The sequence below is a fragment of the Oreochromis niloticus genome, linkage group LG7, assembly GCF_001858045.2.
Source record: "Oreochromis niloticus isolate F11D_XX linkage group LG7, O_niloticus_UMD_NMBU, whole genome shotgun sequence".
Taxonomy (NCBI): domain Eukaryota; kingdom Metazoa; phylum Chordata; class Actinopteri; order Cichliformes; family Cichlidae; genus Oreochromis; species Oreochromis niloticus.
In genome coordinates, this window is record NC_031972.2 from 31138581 (window position 1) to 31159384 (window position 20804).

Genomic DNA, 20804 nt, shown 5'->3' on the forward strand with positions numbered 1-20804 from the left:
TATTAGTCAGGTGAAGAAATCTGCTGGATCACAATCATGTTTGCCCCCCTTGTTTTTAAAAAGCTTTCACTATCCATCTTCTAAAATGTTAAATGATGAAGGGGGCTGCAAACTCACTTCATGCGGCTTTTTTGCCCATCTCCGGTGGCTCCCCGTGGATTTGATGAGCATTTATTAGCAGGTGATTAAATAAATCTTTTTACAGGAACACATCCGGCATTGTTTACGGTTAGGACGGCCAGTTGGAGCCATTGTATTAATGAACTTTGGGATCTGAGATGAGTCAGCGAGTGACCCATTTACAAGGCGGCATATGAGAAAGATCACGTAGTCAAAAAAGGTGAACACCATGTACATCCAAGGTGGGTCAAAGTTCAACATCATTAAAAACAAACTGTTGACTATATGCAAGTGTAATAGCTAGATTTGTTCCCCCCCCACCCCCCCACTAACTCTTTTCCCCATTAAACTTTTAAACACTTCAGCTAATAAAAATAAAGAGCAATTATTGTAAAAAATAATTTTTTTACTTGGGCCATTATTTACAACGACCAAAATAAAAAAAAAAAAATCAGTGCTAATGAAAAGTGAACAGTGACAATGCTGCATTTTCCACGCTGCTCTAGATTAAGTTACGTGTTCAGTGCAAGTAAAGTGAAAAGTCTAGCTTAAGGCATAAAACACCTCGTACGTGCTGTTTCACACTTCCTGTTACAGGAAACATAACTTAACGTCATGGAATGATCTTTCATCAGTGTAACAATCAGACTGCCCAGTATCATCAGTATTGCTAGTTATCTCATATTCCCGTCATTACTGCTTGCATTTCCCTTCTGTTGCCATCTTCTCTGCGCCGTTAGAAACCAAACAACTAATGACGAATAGGCACAGTGAGATGTGTTTGTTAGTAGGAAATGTTCCAAACTTAACACCCCTCACAACTAAATTTGATGTTTTTAAAGGATCAGTGGAAACAAACACAGCTGATTACAGATGATGAGTTTTTAGCTAAATTTATGTTTTTGTAAAATGCCCAGTTTATGAACTACACTGAGATATCGGTGCAATTTAATGATGCACCTCTTACAAATACATAGACGGCCACTTAACACAAATATCTAATTAGCCAATCACACAGCAGCAACTCAATGCATATAGGAATAAAAGATTTCTGACAAATATGGGCATTTTTAAAAATAATTAAGGAAACTGTGTACTTGCATCTCCTCCTTGTCTAGGATGAAGTTAATACTGATACAGAACAGCTCGCGGTCCAGAACCCAGTGCAGGGTTTAATCTGGGCGAGGGATGGCAGGATGCAAAGAAGAAGGTCATAGATTTTGGATTTTTATCTGTATTTTTGTCTGTTTTACAAGCAAACAGAATATTGATGGCCTACCATACACCACAATATGTAAGTAACAGATAATTTAGGTGTTTTTTTTATTGTTAATATAGCATCAAGTGACAAAAGTTTATCGTTTTTTTTCCTTTATTTTCCATTATTTGAGGAATCAAAATCAACAAAACTGATATTTTCTGTTAATTTCTGTTGTCTAATAAAAGGCAAAAAATCTAAGTGATGTGCTGCCAGTACTTGTTCAATAATTTTACACATTTCACTTAAAATCAAAGCCAACTGAACTGTTCTTATGGGATTCTCAGATTTACTACATCAGCATTTCTTTATAACCTAAAAAAGCTGAGGTGTATTATTAAAATTCTGTCCCTTCTTCCTCTTCTTAAGAAATCTCAGATTGAGTGTTTAAACTTCTTTACAGTGAAGTAAAGAGGAACAATGATTTAAGATCTTAAAATGTGAATTTGGGTTGGGTGTTTATGCATGAGAATCTTTTACTTCTCTTATTATATTTTTAAGCCATGCAGCAGAAGAACTAACCTCTGCTTTGCACAGCCCTCAAACATCAGAGCGCTCAGCTGTTTGCATCTCCACCCACAAAAAACACAGATTCCGCTTTGCTGATTACAGAACTGGCTCGCCTTTGACGCCCAACATCTTTATTAGGCTGCGTTTTACTTTTACGTCAGTCACGTCGAAACGCTGCTCCACCTACCTACAAATTACACGATCTGCAACATCAATGCTGACGTCAAAATGTATGCGTTTGTGTGTGCGTGTGTGTGACGAAGCGAGAGAGAGAGAGTCGGAGAGACAGTCTGTGTCCTTATCCAGGAATCCTAATGACGGGATTGAATGGCCGCGGCTCTTGTTGCCCTGGTGACAGGCACCATGAATATGTGTGACCGAGGGAAAGGAGAGAGCGGAGGCGCAGAGAAGCACACAGGTTTTGATCGTGTAAAGAGGAAAGCAAATTATTAAGAGCAGCTACTGAAACACAATTTACATACAGGACACCCCGATCCGTGGCCTTGACGTTGTCAACCGTGGGAACACTGAGGCAGATTGCACACAGGTTTCATGGAGAGAGCATTTGAATAAAATTTACATCAGGCACCAAATTCACGCATTCCCAGAATTTGTGTTTTGCATTTGTTATCAAGGAAGCAGAGGCCGAATTGTTCAGTTATCGTGACAGCGTGGTGGGTTTCACAGATGATTTTACTTGCTTAATTAGAAATGCAAGCAAACAAATAAATCCAGGAATCAACAAAGGCTTTGACCTCCTCTTTAAAGGAGACCAACCAGAACTGTAACACAGTTTTGCATTTATAAAACACATTTTTGTTTATAAAATGACCAAGAATTGCAATAAAAGGCATGCATTTCCTGTAAATAACACCCTTATTGCCTTCACTTTATGCAGCACCCCACAAAAGGTCCATGCTGAGCCAGTTAAAACCCAGAGAAACGATGAATCTCAAACAGATAGCGGGGGAAACGGTGCAGCTGACAAAAGTGAGCATCTTCTACCTGCTCCTTACACTCTCCCCGCTCTGGTTTCTTTTTATACACTTCCAAAACAGCCCGGTCTGTTAGTGCTCTGTGCTTTTAGTATCTTCAGCTTCATGTACTCTAAAGACACACACACACACACACACACACAATGAATTAAACATGACTATGATAGTGGGGCTTTGCTGGCTGAATTCTAATTACACTGACTTTGCAGGGGTGCACATGTGTGTCTGAGGGCTGTGCGGGAAACTCATGAGTCTACATCTCTCTATAGCTACATGTTGTAATACCTGTACAGAAATTAGACTTGTTAGTGTGTTCTCTGTCAGTTTGTGTGTGCCTGTCCACATCCTGCAGCCACACAGAGAAACCACATTTTCACCACCTTTGACATGAATTGTAAAAACAGCAGTAGCTCTTCTCTTATGTGAGAGACGTTGAGATACAAAATCTTTCTTTAGAAGCAACTGCTGCTGAAAGTCTATTGCAAATTATAGACTGCCACCGATTTTACGTGCACAGTTGCCTTTTACTTTCTGATGTAGGAGGCAACTTTCAGGGCCAACCTGGAAGTGCCAGCAGTTTGTCAATCGACGAAGAAGAAAAAAGGAAGCCCACAAGTACAGGAAAAAACTACAAATGGAAGATGGCAACTGATTAAAGAGAATAAAGGCAGAATTGGCTTAAAGTCGAATTAAAGATAAGTCATTTGGAAAAAAGGTACTATGCAAACAATGTTGTGTTTTTTGGACCAAGAGAGGAAATTGTTCCAGATCTGTTCAAAGAATCCTGAAATGCATGTCGTTATTTTGTTTGAGACATCCAACACTCTGATTGTGAAATCAACGTTCCAAAGGCTTCATTTGCAAAGCCTCACATAAAATCCTTATGATAATGTAATGCAACTGTTACATTAGTAGACTAGTCTGCAACCATCCTCACATTTTTGTTTGTGTCTTGTCTACAAAATATGTCGTTAGCATATTAATTCAATGATCTGCCATCACATCAGTGTTTTAAAACAGCTTTTTAATAAAGGAGTCATTGTTGAAGTATGTGAGGTCATCTTTGTCTTTTGGTATCAAACTAAGAATTGAACAGTTTTACTGGTGCTGGCTACTAAATTTCTGGCATCCTTCTCCTGAAATAATCCTCCTATCTGACTCTTAAAGGCAATAACGTACAAAATTAAATTAATTTTTATCAATATGATCTGATTCTGGGATTTACTACAACAGCATTTATTAATATTGTACAGGTTAATAATCTAAATATACACAAGTTAGAGGAAGTGGAGCTACGAGGACGCATTATTTCACTTTCTTTATAACTACACCAGTCATAGCAATTAATTTTATAAAGTGGCGACCAGAATCAGCTTCTTTATATGAAGTATAGTATGGTGCTTATGCATATAATCAACTAAATTAATATTGGCCTGATTAAATAAAAGGTGCACTCATACAGTACAGAGGTTGGGCCTTCTTTTTCAATGCAAGGAGGCTGGGTGGTAAATCTTCAGGAAGTGTAAGGGAGGAGAGGTGGGAAATGTCTGCTGAGTGGTAAATAATTAAACACAATGGACTTTCACACCTGTAGTCCAGGAGCACAATGTAAATGTAGGAGTGTGCCCTTTCACTGGCCTTCCTGTGTTACAGGGAGCCTTTAACTATTTAACTTTGGGTATTTTTAAACTTTCTGCTTCCATGACATTTAACCACACACACAAAATATAACAGCAGTGGTTTTTCTAACCCCACATGCAGGAAACATACTTCAATTTCATGCAATGTGCTCCCTGCTGCAGAAGCATGACTTTGAAGTTCCTTAAGGACTTGTAAAACATGCTGGCATATTTTTGATTTTGTTTGCTTTTACTGTTCATAAAATAAACCGTGATGACTTTTAGTCACAGTTTGATTCTTGCATTCAAGCCAAGAGGTTGAAAATGAAGTTATATGGCCTGACGGGAAGCACGTTTATCAGTTTTGTTGGTGCCAGTCTTCATTATTGCAGATACAGCAGATAATCAGATGACAGTATTCGTCTTCACTTTTTAAAAAAAATGCTTATCAAATGTTACTTTAGTCTCTTTCTATCTCTTTTATCATAGTAATAAAAAGCAGTAACTTTGCATGTTATCAGTCAAGACAACAAACTGGCTCACTTCCTGAGTACTTACAGTACACAAACTGTATTTTTACTTCATGACATCTGTACTACTAAACCTCGATATCTAATTGGATCCGTTAGAACTTGTACATTTTAAACCTTCACACAAAATATTTGTTCAAGAAGAGAAAAAAAATTTTTTTTTACTTCATGAAATCTGCATTTTGACAGGCACATTATTGCACACTGATCTACACTTAACTCCAAAGTATTAATTACCCTAATGATGTTAACCCTACAATTTCTGAATTTTTGTATTTTTTGAATGTCTTGTTGACAGATTAAAATTTCCTCATGAACTTTACTATAAATTTACAAAGAGGATTCTGCAATTTTACAGTAAATCGCTGTTAAATTTGTGTGGGATTGTACTGTTAGTTTGCAGGAAGTATTTGGATATTTAACTGTGTGTGTGTTTATACTGTTTGTACAGACTGCTAAGAAAAGTGGTTCTGACATTTTTTTTAAGTCCCAAAATAACCCCATATCCCCATCAAATTCACTCAAGTGAAATTCACTTGCTTCCATATTTCTATTTAAAACAAAATCTAAACATGCTGATGTGTTATATTTAAAATGTTTAGCGTAGAAACACATTCAAAGCTTCTGCAGCTGTAAATGTTGCTATTCTTGTGGATTACAAATTCACAATTTTTTAAGATTTGATCTGCTCACTGCCGCCAACCTTGGTTTGGGACTTACAGGAAGCTCTGGGAACTTTGTAAGGGGTTCTACGTCCTAAAAAAACCCAAAACAAAAAACACCTGTTTTCATCCAGCATGGAGGGAATTTAGCTACTCCTGCGGTGTTCTCTCTCTCTCCCCCACCAAAACCTCATCAAAACCAGCAACAGGTATTTAGCGGCAGTTTAGACTGAATTATTCTACATTTTTACAATTTTCACTTTTCTTTGAATTTTGAGTCTTAAAACTGGACATTCCCTTTTTTGCATTCTTTTCAAATGTAAACGTAAAACCTGGGTATGAGTATAAACATTTACCTTTGTAAGGTTGTTATAGGTCATTCTGGCTTTTTAAAATTAACAGATCCCTGGGGCTTTCCAAGATTTTCCAAGCCACTAAAGTCAATCTCAGCAAGTGCCAGAGATCATTAGGAGGGAGCCCACGTTAGTGAATGTGGCTGTTGACTGCACCTTACTCAGGGTTGCAACATCTAGCAGACTGCAGGGTAGGCTTTCAGACGGAGGTAATGAGTGCTGGGTGAATCCCCCCAATCATAGGTTTAAATCCGTTTCTGTTAACCTACTGTGGTAATACCCCTAGGATCAGACACTCGGACTCTTTGAACAGAGAGCCGGTCCAGACTTCTACACAGAGGTAACTGTTAGCATTGTTTAAACACAAAATGTGACCACTCGTTTTTTCCTTCCCATCCAAGTAGGTTTTGTTCCTACACTTAACCAAACAGTGACTGAAAATGAAATTAAAGTGTAGCTAAATGCTAAATTTAAAAATGAGTCAAAATAAGTCAGATCCGTTTCAGCACCCTCCGCACCAACTTCCTCCTTTGCTGCACCAGTACTGCTATGTGTCACTGCAGGGACAAATGATCAGTATGACTACTGAGATGGAAGATTTGATGATGAATATGCTACACATACGTAGAAACTTAGTAACACCGGAAGAAACTGCAGACCATCGAGGCTCTTAGAACTGATTTTAGGGTCTTTTTTCCCCCTCCCACTACACAGTAGGTGCTTTCCTAACATATAAGGAAGCAAGAGTGGTGTAGGTGTATGAATATATGAATGCAGCACCACTAAATTACAAAGAATCATTAACACTGATAAACAGATAGAACAAATTCCAGAGAAGTTAACTGCGAGTGAAGCCCAGGCTTTATTAATCATCAGAGGGAACTCTAAAAATCTTCATGAGAAATTCCCCTCAGCCACCTGTCACCCACCACACAGCTGAGGACATCTACAGAGAAACTGAAGAGACTGAAAGAGAAAATAAAATAAAAAAAGACCACAAGAAGAGGTGATGCTCCATTAACAACCACTGAAAGCTTAGCGGGTGCAGAACTATGTGGTCTGAAAGCAGCTCAGTTCCCAGCCAGTTCTCATGATCAGCTAGTGTTTCTAATAATACTTTACCTTTTGAAACTACACATATCTGCTATAAGATTTAAACCAAAATTCATACAGCTTTAAACCACACTGAGGTCATCCTAAACTGAGCTCAGCTGAGAGCTTTTACACCAGCATAAACTCACTGAGCCAAACAAGCCCAACGCTCCAGTCATTCAATCGTCCAATCACAGGTTAATACAGACTGACTAAAAAAAACATAACTAATCTGCTTTCCATGATAATAACACTCATTCATCTGAATAATCATCCCGTTCGGTCACAAATGCATGAGCGTCTTCACTAAAACCTAATCAGGTTTAATTGACAGAATGATCATAATTACATATAAATATGCGGCAACAGTTTAAATATTAGCAGCGTTACCGTTTCCTCTGTGAATACCAAGCAGAAACACCCAGGATATGAAGCAAACACAAAAGCGCAAAAACTGCAGTTCCTGGCTCCAGAACTGCAATTTTTGCAGATTTACCACAGTTAATCATCATGTTTTCACAAACAGGACAAAAAATCATAAAGTTAATCCCACTGTCAACGGAATTTCTCCATCTTATTGCTATTTATGACTGTCCTGATGCATCAAAGTCGCTTTGAGCATGGCAAATGACTGCAAGTAGTCGCAGTTCTTGGTTATCATCTTCGAAGAAATCATTTCAAAGGCAATGAAACTGCAAGTTAATGGGACATGGTCGCGATAATTTTGTTTGTCCTAATTAGCGTTAGAGTGCAAATGTGTATTTCTTGACTTGACCTCTGCACAGCCATTTAAAGCTTCACAGTGGCTCTGTCCATCTTTTACATACAGTCTGTGGCGAATACACAGAAATGCCTCTCTCTCCCTTTCTCTCTTTGGATGTTATGCTGACAAACGCTTTGGCTGGTCTCGTTTTTCCCATAATAACAGTCATAGGGAGCAGCAACTTAAAAAAAAACCTAAATCACTCCACCTCCTCCTGTGTCCTGCTGCCAGCTGCATCTATGCTTCACAAAGAGCTGCAGCGTATACCACGAGGAAACAAAAATATTCTCCAAAAAAAAAAAAAAAAAAAAAAACCATCGGCCAAGAGAGCCAATCCAATCAAACTGCAGCTGGAAAGTGAGTCGAAAACCCTGAGTCGCTTTTATGCAAATACAGAAGTGATAGTGCTACAAGAAGCTGCACTTGACCTACTTACTCTAGCTCTTCCACAATTCCTTCCCCAACAGAGAGGAGATCAGAGGAAGCTAGGAGCAAGGGGACAGGCCTTATTAACCACCACCACACAGGAATAAAGCCTTACTGGTTAGAGAGAGGTGGGGGGAAACAAAGCAGAGTGGAAGAAGACTAACAGGAGAGTCTTTGCTGGATGTGCTCCAAAAAGTCTTGGGAGAAAACCAGTAAAAAGATTCTTGGAAAATCTAGCGGAAGAGTTGATGATCTGTTCCTGACGTACATGTGGATCATTCAGTGTCAGCCAAGCTCCTCATAAAAAAAAAAAAAAAAAAAAAATTTAAATGGTTTGGGTTTGTTGGAAAAAGAGAGCTAAAAAAAAAACAAACAAAAAAAAAACAATCCCAGCCCATAATTCAAAGCTGAGGCCGTTCTCCGAAAGGCTGCTCTCACACAGAAGCAGCCCTGAACAAAAATTCCACACAAATTATACAGGCTAGGCCGAGCCTTGATGCTTTTGTAATTGCTTGTGCAGCCCTGCCCAGAAAATAAAAGAAGAAGAAGAAGAAGAAGAAGAGGACAAACAAAAAAAAAAAAACCCCAAAAAATCCGGGCCTTGATGATGACCAAGAGGAGCGGGCAGAAAAACAAAAGAATAAAGTGTTTTTGTTGGACACAAAAGGACAGGATGTGATCATGTGTTGCTGCCATGGTCTACATGTGCACACAATAAAAAACACAGACACAGAGACACACACACGTCACAACCAGGCTGCACGGACATGTCTGCAGCTTCCTTATCTGTTTTATGAAATGAAATCAGAGCAAAACCCAGATAATTTTATTCTAGTCAGCAGTCACCCGGAGTTTCCACTGAAACTAAAAATACAAGTTACAGGAACATGTGGAAAAATTCCTGCTGAGGAGCTTTAAATTCATGTTTAAAACAACACTGCAGCTACAAACTTCTGTTTCACTTTGACTCAACATGGCAAAAATAACTGACAATACTGCCGTCAGTTTATTTATTTATTTCGGTACAGTAACTTAACAGGTACTCATTTTGCTCATTTCCACCTCCATGTTTTTTATTCTCTACTCGAGTTGCTTTGCGTGACTCACAGCTTTAAACAGCCCCATAGTTCAGGATAAGCTGCACTTTTCTCTTCTGATTGGCTGCCCCTCCAAAACAACAGCAGGTGCACCGAGCTTCTGTTCCTAACATGGACAAATGAGGGATAACTTATCGTAATAAATCGCATTCTAAGTAAATACAATGGTGTTTGTTTCGATTTCTCAAGGCTCTTTATATTGTAAGGTAAAGGGCCTGCAATCGTGGAAAGACCACCCTTGCGATGATCACATGATCCCCTATGAGCATGTGGTGATGGTGGGGAGATAGAACTACTTTTTAACAGGAAAAGAACCAGGCTGAGGGGTGAGGAGAGATAAGAGAAACAACATCAAGTAATGTCATAAAAGTAATGACATATAAGCAGATGGGGTCCTCCTCCTGTCTCCTGATCCCAAATTGCGAGCTAGTCCCACAGGAGAAGGGTCTGACAACTGAAAGCTCTGCCTCACATTCAGCATGAAGGGAATGAAGTGCTTTGTTAGGATAATATGATAGTTTGAGGTCTTTAGGACCAGACTCCTGAACTCTGGATTTAACAGGGAGCCAATATTCTCTTTTACATGACTGCTAATACTTATGATGGCTATGAACATAATTAACCAAGCATGCAGCGATTATGCTAAAAAACACATGGTAGAGTTGTGAGCTTCAAGTTTCTTGGCCTGCTTGTAAAAGGTAGCTGGATTTACTCGCAGAGATTACAGTTCACCGGGTCGAGGAAGCACACCTGGAGGCTGACGTCTGAGATGCTGTAACACTGGCCTACATCGAAGACATGCCAAACGGCTAAAAATATTCAGGGGCTGAAACAGAAACAATGTTTTTTTCTTTTTTTTCCCAAGCAGAACAGTGAAAAGTAACAGCCTGCTGAGGTTCTATACCACACCCCCTCCTCAGCATCTGAACCACCAAGACGTCAATAAAATATTCAAATTCAAGCCACAGGCTCTCTTCCCTTCTCCCTTTATTGCAGATACCCGAGCAACATAAACGCCAACACGCTTAACATTACACAGACTCTGGATGCAGCCTGCAGCACCTTGCAAAATTAAATAGAAACATTGCCACAAATTTAATTAAACCCCTAAAACCGTTAAAAACAAGGCAGGACGTTCACCAGATACATTAATGTGATATGAACATGCCTCCAACATGCTATGTGCTATGATTTAATTATGATACATGACCAGGATTAGGAATATCTCAGCTCTTTTTACAAAAGAAGCAATATATTTGTACCTACAGTGGACAAAAAACTGAGAACAGCTGTTCAGCCAATAAGCTTGGAGGGCCATTTAACCTAATACCGCACTAACATGCTGTTGTTGGACAGAAGTCCACAGCGTGTTGTTCCAAGTGACTGCGTAAACACACGCTTTTAATCCACTTAAGCCGGCAGCGGGTCAAGTGATGGGCCATTTAAAGGAGCCCAACATGACAAAAACGGTCAGCATTAGGTGAAAACGATCCTCCAAAATAAAGTTCAGGTGACCACAGTTTGGTAAGGATGCAAAAAAAAAAACCCACACAGAAAAAAAGAAAGAAGAAAAAATAAACCCCACACACAGCGGCTGCTGCATTTGTGACGCTCAGCTGCTAAATTTAGATCACATGAAACTTGTGCAAGTCTCCTGGGAAGGCTGCTAGGCATGAGATTGCAAGGCAACAATAATATTAGTACTTCCTGTGTGTTTGATTGATCTATGAAGAGTCCAAACCCCAGAGATTTTCAGCAAACAAGCACACACAGGCAAAATACAACCCGACGTCCTAGAAGGAAAACTAAATAAGACCCCAAACATAGATAAAAATCAGCATTGTGTTAATGAACCTCGAGGCTACTGACTGCAAGTCTGCAATGTTATTCCAAAAGAAGATGCACCACTCATACAGACAGTATTCCCTCTGTACACCATCACAGTAGACTTTAAAATCAAGTGCACGCTTTCAGTTTTGATTCAAGGAGTTTAACACAAATGCATTGCATTAACCATTTCGGAATTACAGCCATGTTTTTGCAGAGTCCCCCATTTAATTTGGACAGACACCTTAATGGCCAGATGAGGCCTGCTCCGTCTTAACTTCAAGAGAAATTAGGCACATAAAAGATCTGGAGATGTGCTGAGCTTGTATTCAGTAGCTTTTCACTGGACCTCTAAATGTGAGGTCAGAGATGTGGATGCAAGTGACGGAGGCTAAAAAAGCAAAATAAACCAAAAATCCACCACAATGCTGCATAATTTCAATCACCATGCAAATATTTGTGCACTTGACTGTATGCTCAAATACACTTTTTCCAGGTTGCAGCTGATTAAACATCTGTCCTGCATGTGTCAGCAACAGAGGCCATGATTTGATGGTCTCGCAGAGAGGTTACTGTCTCAGTTGTTTGCACAGTGTCATGCACGGCATCATTGTAATGAAGTAAAGCATTCATGTGTAAGGCAATGTGCTCATAAATAGCCCATATTTGCTTGCTTTTTGCATGCATGTACCCAGGCCTGTTGTAATGCAGCGTGTAGTGTTAGAGTGCTATAAATCACCAAAATAATTAAATATATTGTTTCATCTCACCTTTTTGCCCGTGGAGCCCGTCTTGGAGAGGCAGGACTTCGCGAGGGAGAGGTACCCGCCGATGACTTCAATCTCCTCCACAGCAGGGTAGCGCTTCTTCAACAGGGAACCCAGCTGGGCGTAGGGGGCCTGGGGAGGGGTTGACCCCGGAGGGGCTTCACTCGGGGCTTCCTGCTGGGGCTCAGGTGGGCTCAGCTGGGTGTCAGGCTCCACCCGACGTTTAGGCACCACAGTGAAGGTGTTCCCCTTCCTCCTCTGCACCAAGGGGCTTGGAACAGGGACACGCTGGGGTGGGGGCTCCACCTCGATGTCGTCAATGTTTGTTACTGGCAGCTGATCCACGGGAGGTCGCACTGGAGGAGACACTAACTGGGTGGGAGAGAAGGGAGGTGAAGATGGGATAGCTGGAGAAGAGGGGGGTGAAGAGAGGACAGGTGGAGAAGTGGGAGCAGGGGATGGAGATAAAGGTTCAGAGAGAGAAGGAGCAGGACTTGTGGCAACAGTGGGAGGAGATGGTTCAGGTTTGGATGGCCTTGGTACCCTCTCCACCTCCTTCTCCTCCTCCTTCTTCTTTAACAGGATGGGGGAGGTTGGCACTCCAGGTGTGGGCACCTCTGCTGCTCTGTGTGAGGGGGAAGACTTGATGGGGCCAGGTGTCACCATGGGGCTACTTGTTGAAGATGAGTCAGCCAAATGGCGCTTGGGGATCACCATGAAGGAGTTTCGGGACTGGAGGCGCAGGTTTGCGAGGGCCCGTGCTTGGGTGTCGCCATCAGGAATCTGGGCGAGGTCTGGCTTTGGAGCGGGACGGATTTCAAACTCGTGTGAGGAGCAGGTCACCTTGGATGAGACAGGGCTCAAGGGGGCCTCGGCACGGGCACGGCGGGTCTCCGGAGAGCATGGCACCTTAGGTTTGGGGGGCACCTCAGCGGCCTCCCAGTCTCTCTCCCTGGTGGGCTTGTTTGTCCCCCTGTCCGGCTCATCTCTGGGGATGACGGCTGCACTGTGGTGGACTCCACTCTCCTCAAAGCGCTGACGGAAGGAAGACACGGGCTGTGAACGCTGGGGGCTGCCCAGCCCAGAGACGGCAGGCTGTGGCTTTGGTTTGGAAGACCAGGGACCCTGGAAGACAGGTGAAGATGGCTGGCTACTGCCCGGGCTGCTGACCCGTGGACCCGGCCTGGGCTTTGGCACCAGATCTGGCTGCGTCTTGGGCCAGAGTCTTGGCCTACTGCTGGCACTACAATCCAGGTCCAGGAGGTTCTCTGTGCTGTGGGACTTCTTCTGCAGCTTCCCATAGTTGCTGTCAAACTTCTGCAGGATCCGGCTGACCCTACCTTGACCCTCACCTGTATTATAGGGGACCTCCTGATCAGGACGGCCCAGGGTGCTCAGGTTCTCCTCGCTCTTGCTTAACGTGGTATCATAAATGACGACTTCCTTGGCTCTTATCTCGGTAACAGCACTCCCTCTGCGGTCCAGAAGGTCGTTTAGAGAGCTGTAACTACTCACACCGTTCTGCTGCCATTGGCACTCGCTTTTCACGCCTCCACCTTCCGGAAAGTAATCCGGGTCTGACTCGATGATAATGATGTTCTCCGCTCGGATAGTCCGTATGCCGGGGACACTGCCGTACAGCTCCAGGATGTGCTGGACCGGGCGGGTGGCGTTTTCTTGCTCCTGCCGCCTCCTCCGCTCCTTCTCCAGCTTGATGAACGGGTTCTCCTCCAGCGGCCCCAGGCTCTCCTGCAGCACCAGGCTCTCGTGTCTGCCCTCCTCCCTCGGTGTCGCCGCGGCCGTCGCTTGTGGCTCTTTGTTGTGGGAGAAGTGCTGGGTGGCCGGGGTGATGGTGTAGTTCCGCCCGGTCGCGCCACCACCTCCACCGTTCACATTCCCCGTTAGTTCGCCGTTTACCCGCTGCGGGCCCGCTCCCCCGGGGCTAGCCTCCGGAGCACCGGTTCCCCCAGCCCCGCTGCCGCCGCCTTTCGCCTTTCTCCTCTCCAGGATTTCTCGCTTCCAGGCCGGCATCCTCGGGCTCTCTTGGCCGCCCTCTTGGCGGAGGACGCGAACCTCTCCTCCGCCGGACATCGCGGAGGGTTGTTACTGGAAGAAATGAGGAGGAGAGAGAGGGGCAGGCAGGCTCCGAGGCGGTCTTGCCGCGGTCCGGTGCGGCTCTTGAAGCTGTATCTCCGGCTGTGACTGTACCTGCAGCACCGATCACCGCACACTCACACACATCCCTTTTTTCTTCCTCTCTCTCCTCTCCCTCTGCTGTCACACTGTCTGGCTCCCTTTCTCCCCAAAGGACCCTGAACGCGGCTCCGCCCCCTCCGCGGCAGCCCGAGCGTCTGTGATTGGTCGCTGTGCGCTCTGGACACGCCCCTCCCTCCCGTTTCTATTGTTGACAGAGCAAATTAGACCTGCCAATCAAAAGTGCTGCGTTCAAGTTCAAGATATTTTTACATTATGTGATTAAATATAGATTGTGTTGCATGTTTAATTACAAAAACGCTCATTAATTTGTAGTTAATCACAACAAAAATGTCGTTCACATAACACAGTACCACTACACATTATTATTGTTGTTAAAATTGAATTAAAGCCCTAATTTACCTTTATTGTATTTACTAAATAGGGAACATTTCTTAAACTTTACCACCTATTATGTCCCAGTAGTGTTCAAAATTCTTCTTTTTTGTGGTGTTTCCACAGCTTTCATCCCCAGTCTCACTGGATAGGAATCAGGTTATTCTAAATGGTTTTGGTTCTGATGTCGGAATGTTAAAAAGACTTAACCTCGGTTCATTCAGTATTTGCCGGTGATACCACCTGTCGATAATCCGCGTGCAGCGATCAGATGAGCTGGGAAAGAGTCTGCTGCACATGAATCAGCACTAAGAGGGCTATTCTTGGGTACTACAAGAGATTACTGTAGCTCATAAAACATTCATCGCGGGGCAATAATTAAGAAGAGCAGAGCTGAAGAGGGTTAAGAGTGTGCCTTATTGCCCCTTAGAAGCAGGACCGAAAGATGCAGAGAAAAAAACTAAACAAAAGAACGACATAAAGCCTTCCTAATATTTGGTATTTTATTTATCTTTATTTTAAAATGGTCAGTTTTGCACCTCTAAGAAAACACAACAACCAGGGCTTGCAGCAAAAAGGCATAAAAAGTGTCTTTTGTAAAGTATATCAAGCGTATGCAGCCATAAATCCGTTTCTTTAATTATTTTAAATGTATATACATTTTAAACATAGAAAATCTGCAAACCAGGAATTTTTCCACATTGTTCTGCAGATCAGCTTCAGAAACAGATTTTCTATCATTTGCAGAGGCCATTCTGGAAACAGTTCCAGCTTTAATCAGGAACACCACACCGAACTGGTAAGCAGCCGGATATTATGCTTTTGTTCACCTGTAGAGAAGCCTCCCATATTGTTATCATCAAATCTAATAGAAATAATTTTAAACATTAGAATACGCATTACAATACACTAAAGATGTGATGTTTGCTTTAAGGATGGGTTCCAGGCTGGGTTCTCCCTGTGCTTGAGCAGGTTTTCCGTGCTCTAACTTCCTCCTGAAGTCCAAAAGCATCTGATGGAGAGTTAGCTTGATTAGTGACCCTGTACCCTGCCACCCTGTCACAGGTGGGATAGGTACCCCGTGGCCCTGAATGGGAAGAAAATGGATGGATGTACAAACATATCCTAGGATGTAGGTCAGTGTTAACAGTGCCATGGTTAGGTAGATGAAATCCCAATTATTAAAACTGCTTAAGAAAAAAAAAAAAAGTCATACTTTTTTGACTTCTATATGCAGAAAAAATGGCTGCATTTGACTCAATTATGCTGTGAGATAAACGTTTAGACCTTTACCCCACAAACTAGCGCCCCATTGTGGTCAGAGAGAACACAGACTCAAAACATTTAATGGACAACCACTAAATGTTATTTTATTTACATGTATATACAGATGACAATAAAAAGGTGGCACAGAAAAAAAAATAACATAAATAACATTTTAATTTATTTATTTAAAAAAAAAAAAAAAAAAAAAAAAAAAAAAAAATCAACATATACACAGAATTTCACATCAGGATTTACCCTAAAGTGAGGCCTTAAATACATGCAGTACACAGACAGCAAAGGACCCAAAATAGATTGAATACATTACATGTTGTCAAAGTAAACAGCAGTTTGTTTGTTTTTTTAGGGATGATGTGTGAAACAATCCCCTCTGAGCCCCGACAGTTTTCACATCCAGCTTCTTATCAAGTCCAAACCACTTCTCTGTGATGGAGTTTGATGAACACACACGACAAAGTGAGATTAAAATCCTAAACACATTTTTGCTGGCAAGCAGTTTCTTAGTCCAAGGAGGGAAACAGTAATCAATAAAGCTGCAGCAACGTCATGAAAGCTGCTCAAAAAGGTTGCCTGGGGCTTTGCTGCTTTAACATTGAGTGCACATGTGCATTAAAGCAATACACCTGGAGTAAATTTTCTACCACTGACTGCTCAGTGCAGATGTGCCACTATGGTCCAAATACAAGCTCTTTCAAATGTATCACAAAATCTGCACACCAAAATATATCCTGCGAGTGTGCTTCTTCTTTAGAATTTTTTTTTTTTATAATAACTCAAGCAGGCGAGGAAATTAAGGTTTATTATGCATTTTAAACCAATTAGAAAATAACTGTGTTTCCTGAAATGTGAAACGCTCATTTTTGGGGGGAAAAGGTGCCAATGAACCAAAGAAAACAAAAATGAAAATGAAAAAAAGTTATGCTTTAAAATATCTAATGGCAGATGAAGGCTACACCCACACTAACATATTTGTATTTTAAACCAGAAAATGTCCAATGGGTCCAGACCAACATGTTTCACTTGTGCAGTCTGGACAACAACAGGGGAATAATGAGATAAGATTTTTATGATTATTTACTTATTTATTTTTAATGGAAATTCGGATTTTTCTTAATGGTGAAGAGTAAGAACTAATGTGTGTGCTTGAGCCAGTGTAAAGATGAAACAAATCTTATGCAAAATACTATGGGGGAAGAACAGCAGTGACAGAGCGTAAAGACAGGCTTGTTTACTTGGACTCACAATAAAGTGGAAGCATAAACTGTCTATAAAAGATAGATGTAGCCACTGTGACTTCACCTGTTGGTTAGTGAAGTTCTGTTATTAAGCTTTGAGGTGTGTCACAATACTTGCGTTTTAAAAAGTTTGGATCTGACTAAGAAACTGAGGAATGCCACAAGCTCACCAGTTAACACATTTCTGACCCAATAATGACCAAAAATGAGAAAATTACCTTTATGTTTTATTTAATAAGACCTGTAACTACCAATTTAACAAATAAATGCATGCGTCACAGAGCAAGGGAGTCAAACGATGTGTTCCCACAGGCTTTTGTAGTATTAGAAGTCATTTTGAAACCAAAAGGAATTGCCCTCTGGTGGCAGATTTAAGGCACTTTAGCACTAACTTCACTTTTTTATAAGACCCAGAAGCTACATTCACCTTTTATGTTTTTTTTTTTTTCCTGTGGGTAGAACTGATGTTGAAAGTAACTTGTGGGATTTCTGATAAAGTAAAACATTCGAAGAACCCTTGGCAACGGCTAACAATGAAGACATACCTTTCACAGACATAAAGAATGTAATCATAAATGGTTTCCAAGTCGAGCTACAGAGTTTTCACTTCCTTTTTGTGGCCCTATGAGAAATGTTAGTGTCTGCATTAGCACTTTCAGAAGTTTCGGTTTCTGCCCGTCCAGACTACAACACAAAATCTTGACATACAGGCAGCAGAGGACTTTGCCCCAACAATATCATCCTGAAGTCTTTATCCCGTGTACTCCGTATTTCTTTCCTGTATTTCTTTCCCCTCTCATTTCTATGCTAATTGTATTACATTTTATTTGCTGGGCTTTTAGATTTTATTTCACTTTTTTATTAACTGTGCTGCTTTTGCGGATTTCTTCTTTTTTTGTCTCATTATAATGTATCTATTTTAATAGGCTATTCAACACATGTTAGTTGTATTTAATGTTTTGTACGCAGGAATGGATAAAATATACGAGGGCAGTCTCGCATATTTTAGGGGTCTTTAAATGCTGGAGTAGTGCGGACATTTTAAAATGTAAACCTATTAGTGTGGATGTACCCAAAGCGGCTTTCTGCTTCTATGTTGTCAGTTAGATGAAACACTTCAGCTCCTCCTCAGTTGACACGGCACGCTCGTATCATGAGCAGCTGCAGGAGGATGAAAAGCGGCGAGACGATGAGGCCGAACCACAGGTCTTTGGCTTGCTCCTGCTGGTCCAGCTTCTGGCACAGCAGAACTTCACACACCAGCTTCAGGCTGAGCACCGTTAGTACCCAGAGGAGCCGCAGCACCGCCAGGCGCTTCTCGTTATCCTGGTAAAGCCGGATGGACACGATGGCAGTGAAGTATGTGCTGAGGCCATCTGCAGCAAACAGTGGGACGAACACCAGCCACCAGCTTAGCTCGCGGGTGAACTCGTCGACTCGCAGTGCGACCAACATGCTGAAGACCATCAGAGCCAGCAGGTGGAGGAAGAGTTCAAAGGTAGCGAAGCCCAGCCACTGGACCAGCTCCCTAAGGGAGAACAGCATGGCGAAGGACGTTGGGGACGGAGTGACTGAGGACGGCCAAGTCACACACAGGGCAGCCCTGGATGCAGGTCAAAGTACTCCAGGGTGAGGGTGGCAGAGGGCTGATTATCCCAGGGCAGGAGTGGTTAGGTGGTGGAGAGGTGGCACAATGTAGGCTACATCTTCAGATCCACCCTGGGAACGACAATAGGAGAAGTGAAAAAGCTACTGATGATCCTAGCTTTGTCATTAAATTAGTTTACTGCCTTATTTTTAAACATTTGTTTACATTTTACAGACTAAACTACGCAATCTCAACTCTTAGCCAGAGTGTTGGCACAGTTTTTAATTTGTTACAGATATATAGTACTGTGCAAAAGTCTGGAGCCACCCCTCATTTCTTTATATTTTGTTTTAAGGATGTCATTTTCTTCTAGTGGTCATGAGCAACACCACTCCAGGTCTTTCAACGTTCTCATTTTGATATTGGTTGCTTTTTCCATTTTCAAACCTTGTACCCGACCATTTTCAGAGGAATGTTTTTTGTTTTTATGATAAGCCACTCATACACTGACCCTAACCTCCCCTAATCCTAACTAAGGATGAACCAATGAGCCTACACATAACAGATTACTTAAAAAAAAGAAACAATTTTAACTTTCCTCTTTCAAAAAAAAACCAAAAACAACAACAACCCAAAAACAAAACAAAACAACAACACAAAATTTGACAAGTTCAAAATTGTATTTTGGCACCCACCAGGTGATTCCCAAATTATCCAAAAACCTGGCAAATCTTGGCATGTTGTGCAGGGTGTCCTTTTAAAAAAAATAAATGAATAATAAAAAAAAAAAAAAATCAAAGGAAATCTGGACAAGTGAAGCAGTCGCAGGCCTAAAAAGAGATCTACAGCAGATGAACAGTATCTGTAAGTCATTCCCTTAAGAGGCAAAAAAAAATATCTATTAAAGACCTGACACATTTGGCCCTTCATTTGATGCATATATTGCTCGCTGCCTTATATACACACACCGTATTTCCATTTGTGTTTGCACATTTTTTTCAATTAACTGGTGCATTTTAAAATGTAAAGAAATGAGGGGTGGCTCAAGATTTTTGCACAGTGCTGTAGTTGCACTTAAAGAAACATGCTTAAGAGAGTTCAGAGCGTGCTGAAGAATAAAGGTGGTCACACCAAATACTGACTCTTCCTAAATACTTCTCTCTCTGTATACATACTTTGTATTTCCATGTAACTTTATTTCAATATATCCCTGAATTAATTTCTCAGAAATAAACCCTCTCGTGTATTTCAAAACATACTGTGCTTCACTCATCAAAACTGATAATAGGATCACCCAGCACAGTTGAACAAGCACATTTTTATTATTTTGCAACTTTTACTTATTTATCCTCCCCGCACACACACTTATATTTTTAAAAAAATGTGTAATTATGATTATTCAGCAATAGTAGTGTTAATAACATATGATTTTCTTTTTTTAACAAATTTTTTGCGTATGCATCGTTTTATTGTCATTTATTTATTTTACAGTGTGTTTTAAATATATTTTTAAAAAGTGTACATGTTTTTTTTTTTAATTATTACACTTTGTTTACTCGCAGTCTTTTTTTTAATGCTTAGGGCCCTCAAAACCCCCCATCTTTTATAGATATACGGCTGTTGATCAAACGCCACTGACGTCCACTCCCTCCTGATTTCCAGACCTTGACAGCTCCATAACTATTCTTATTAATATCAGCCCTACCGCTCTGAGTGAGGTAAACACTTCTGATGCGAGAATAACTGCAAAAATAACATTTAATACAGAGAATCCAGCGGCAATCACGTAGATAGCTTCAATTTAAGCTAACAGCCAGTCAGCTAGAAATGATACTGAGCTTCTAATTACTAACAGTGCGCTTGTTTACACACACAAGATGTGTTATGGTATAACACTTTTATTTACCTTAGAAACAGATGCGAGTCTTCTTCTTCATCACTCTAGATGTCTGAAATTTTAGAAACCAATGAGGCTAACAAGCTGTTAGCATTGTCCCTTCTGCTATTTTCTTGCTGTTGTGAGATGTCGCGAGAACACTATCCCCAGCCCCTCAGGCTGGTACGGTGGCCCTTAAAGGCTAATTTTGGC

General features: G+C 41.4%; 2 protein-coding genes across 2 annotated transcripts in view; both read right to left on the bottom strand.

The window, feature by feature from the left end:
• The window catches only part of tprn (taperin), a 33892-nt gene extending 19565 nt beyond the window's left edge, over positions 1–14327 (bottom strand). The window contains exon 1 of the mRNA XM_005470439.4: positions 12023–14327. Within this exon, the coding sequence (XP_005470496.1) occupies positions 12023–14110 (2088 nt within the window). The 5' untranslated portion in view covers positions 14111–14327. The remainder of the gene's footprint in view (positions 1–12022) is intronic.
• Positions 14328–16071: 1744 nt separating this feature from the next.
• Positions 16072–20778, bottom strand: tmem203 (transmembrane protein 203). Its single transcript, XM_003440088.5, has 2 exons — positions 20622–20778; positions 16072–18846 (listed from the first exon to the last, which is right to left on the bottom strand). The coding sequence occupies exon 2, from the start codon at positions 18670–18672 to the stop codon at positions 18256–18258; it is 417 nt and encodes a 138-aa protein (XP_003440136.1). The 5' UTR covers positions 18673–18846; positions 20622–20778; the 3' UTR covers positions 16072–18255.
• Between the last annotated feature and the right edge of the window lie 26 nt (positions 20779–20804).

Bases quoted from the DNA above. Each gene is read 5' to 3' on its own strand.
- tmem203 (XM_003440088.5), bottom strand. From the start codon at position 18,672: ATGCTGTTCTCCCTTAGGGAGCTGGTCCAGTGGCTGGGCTTCGCTACC.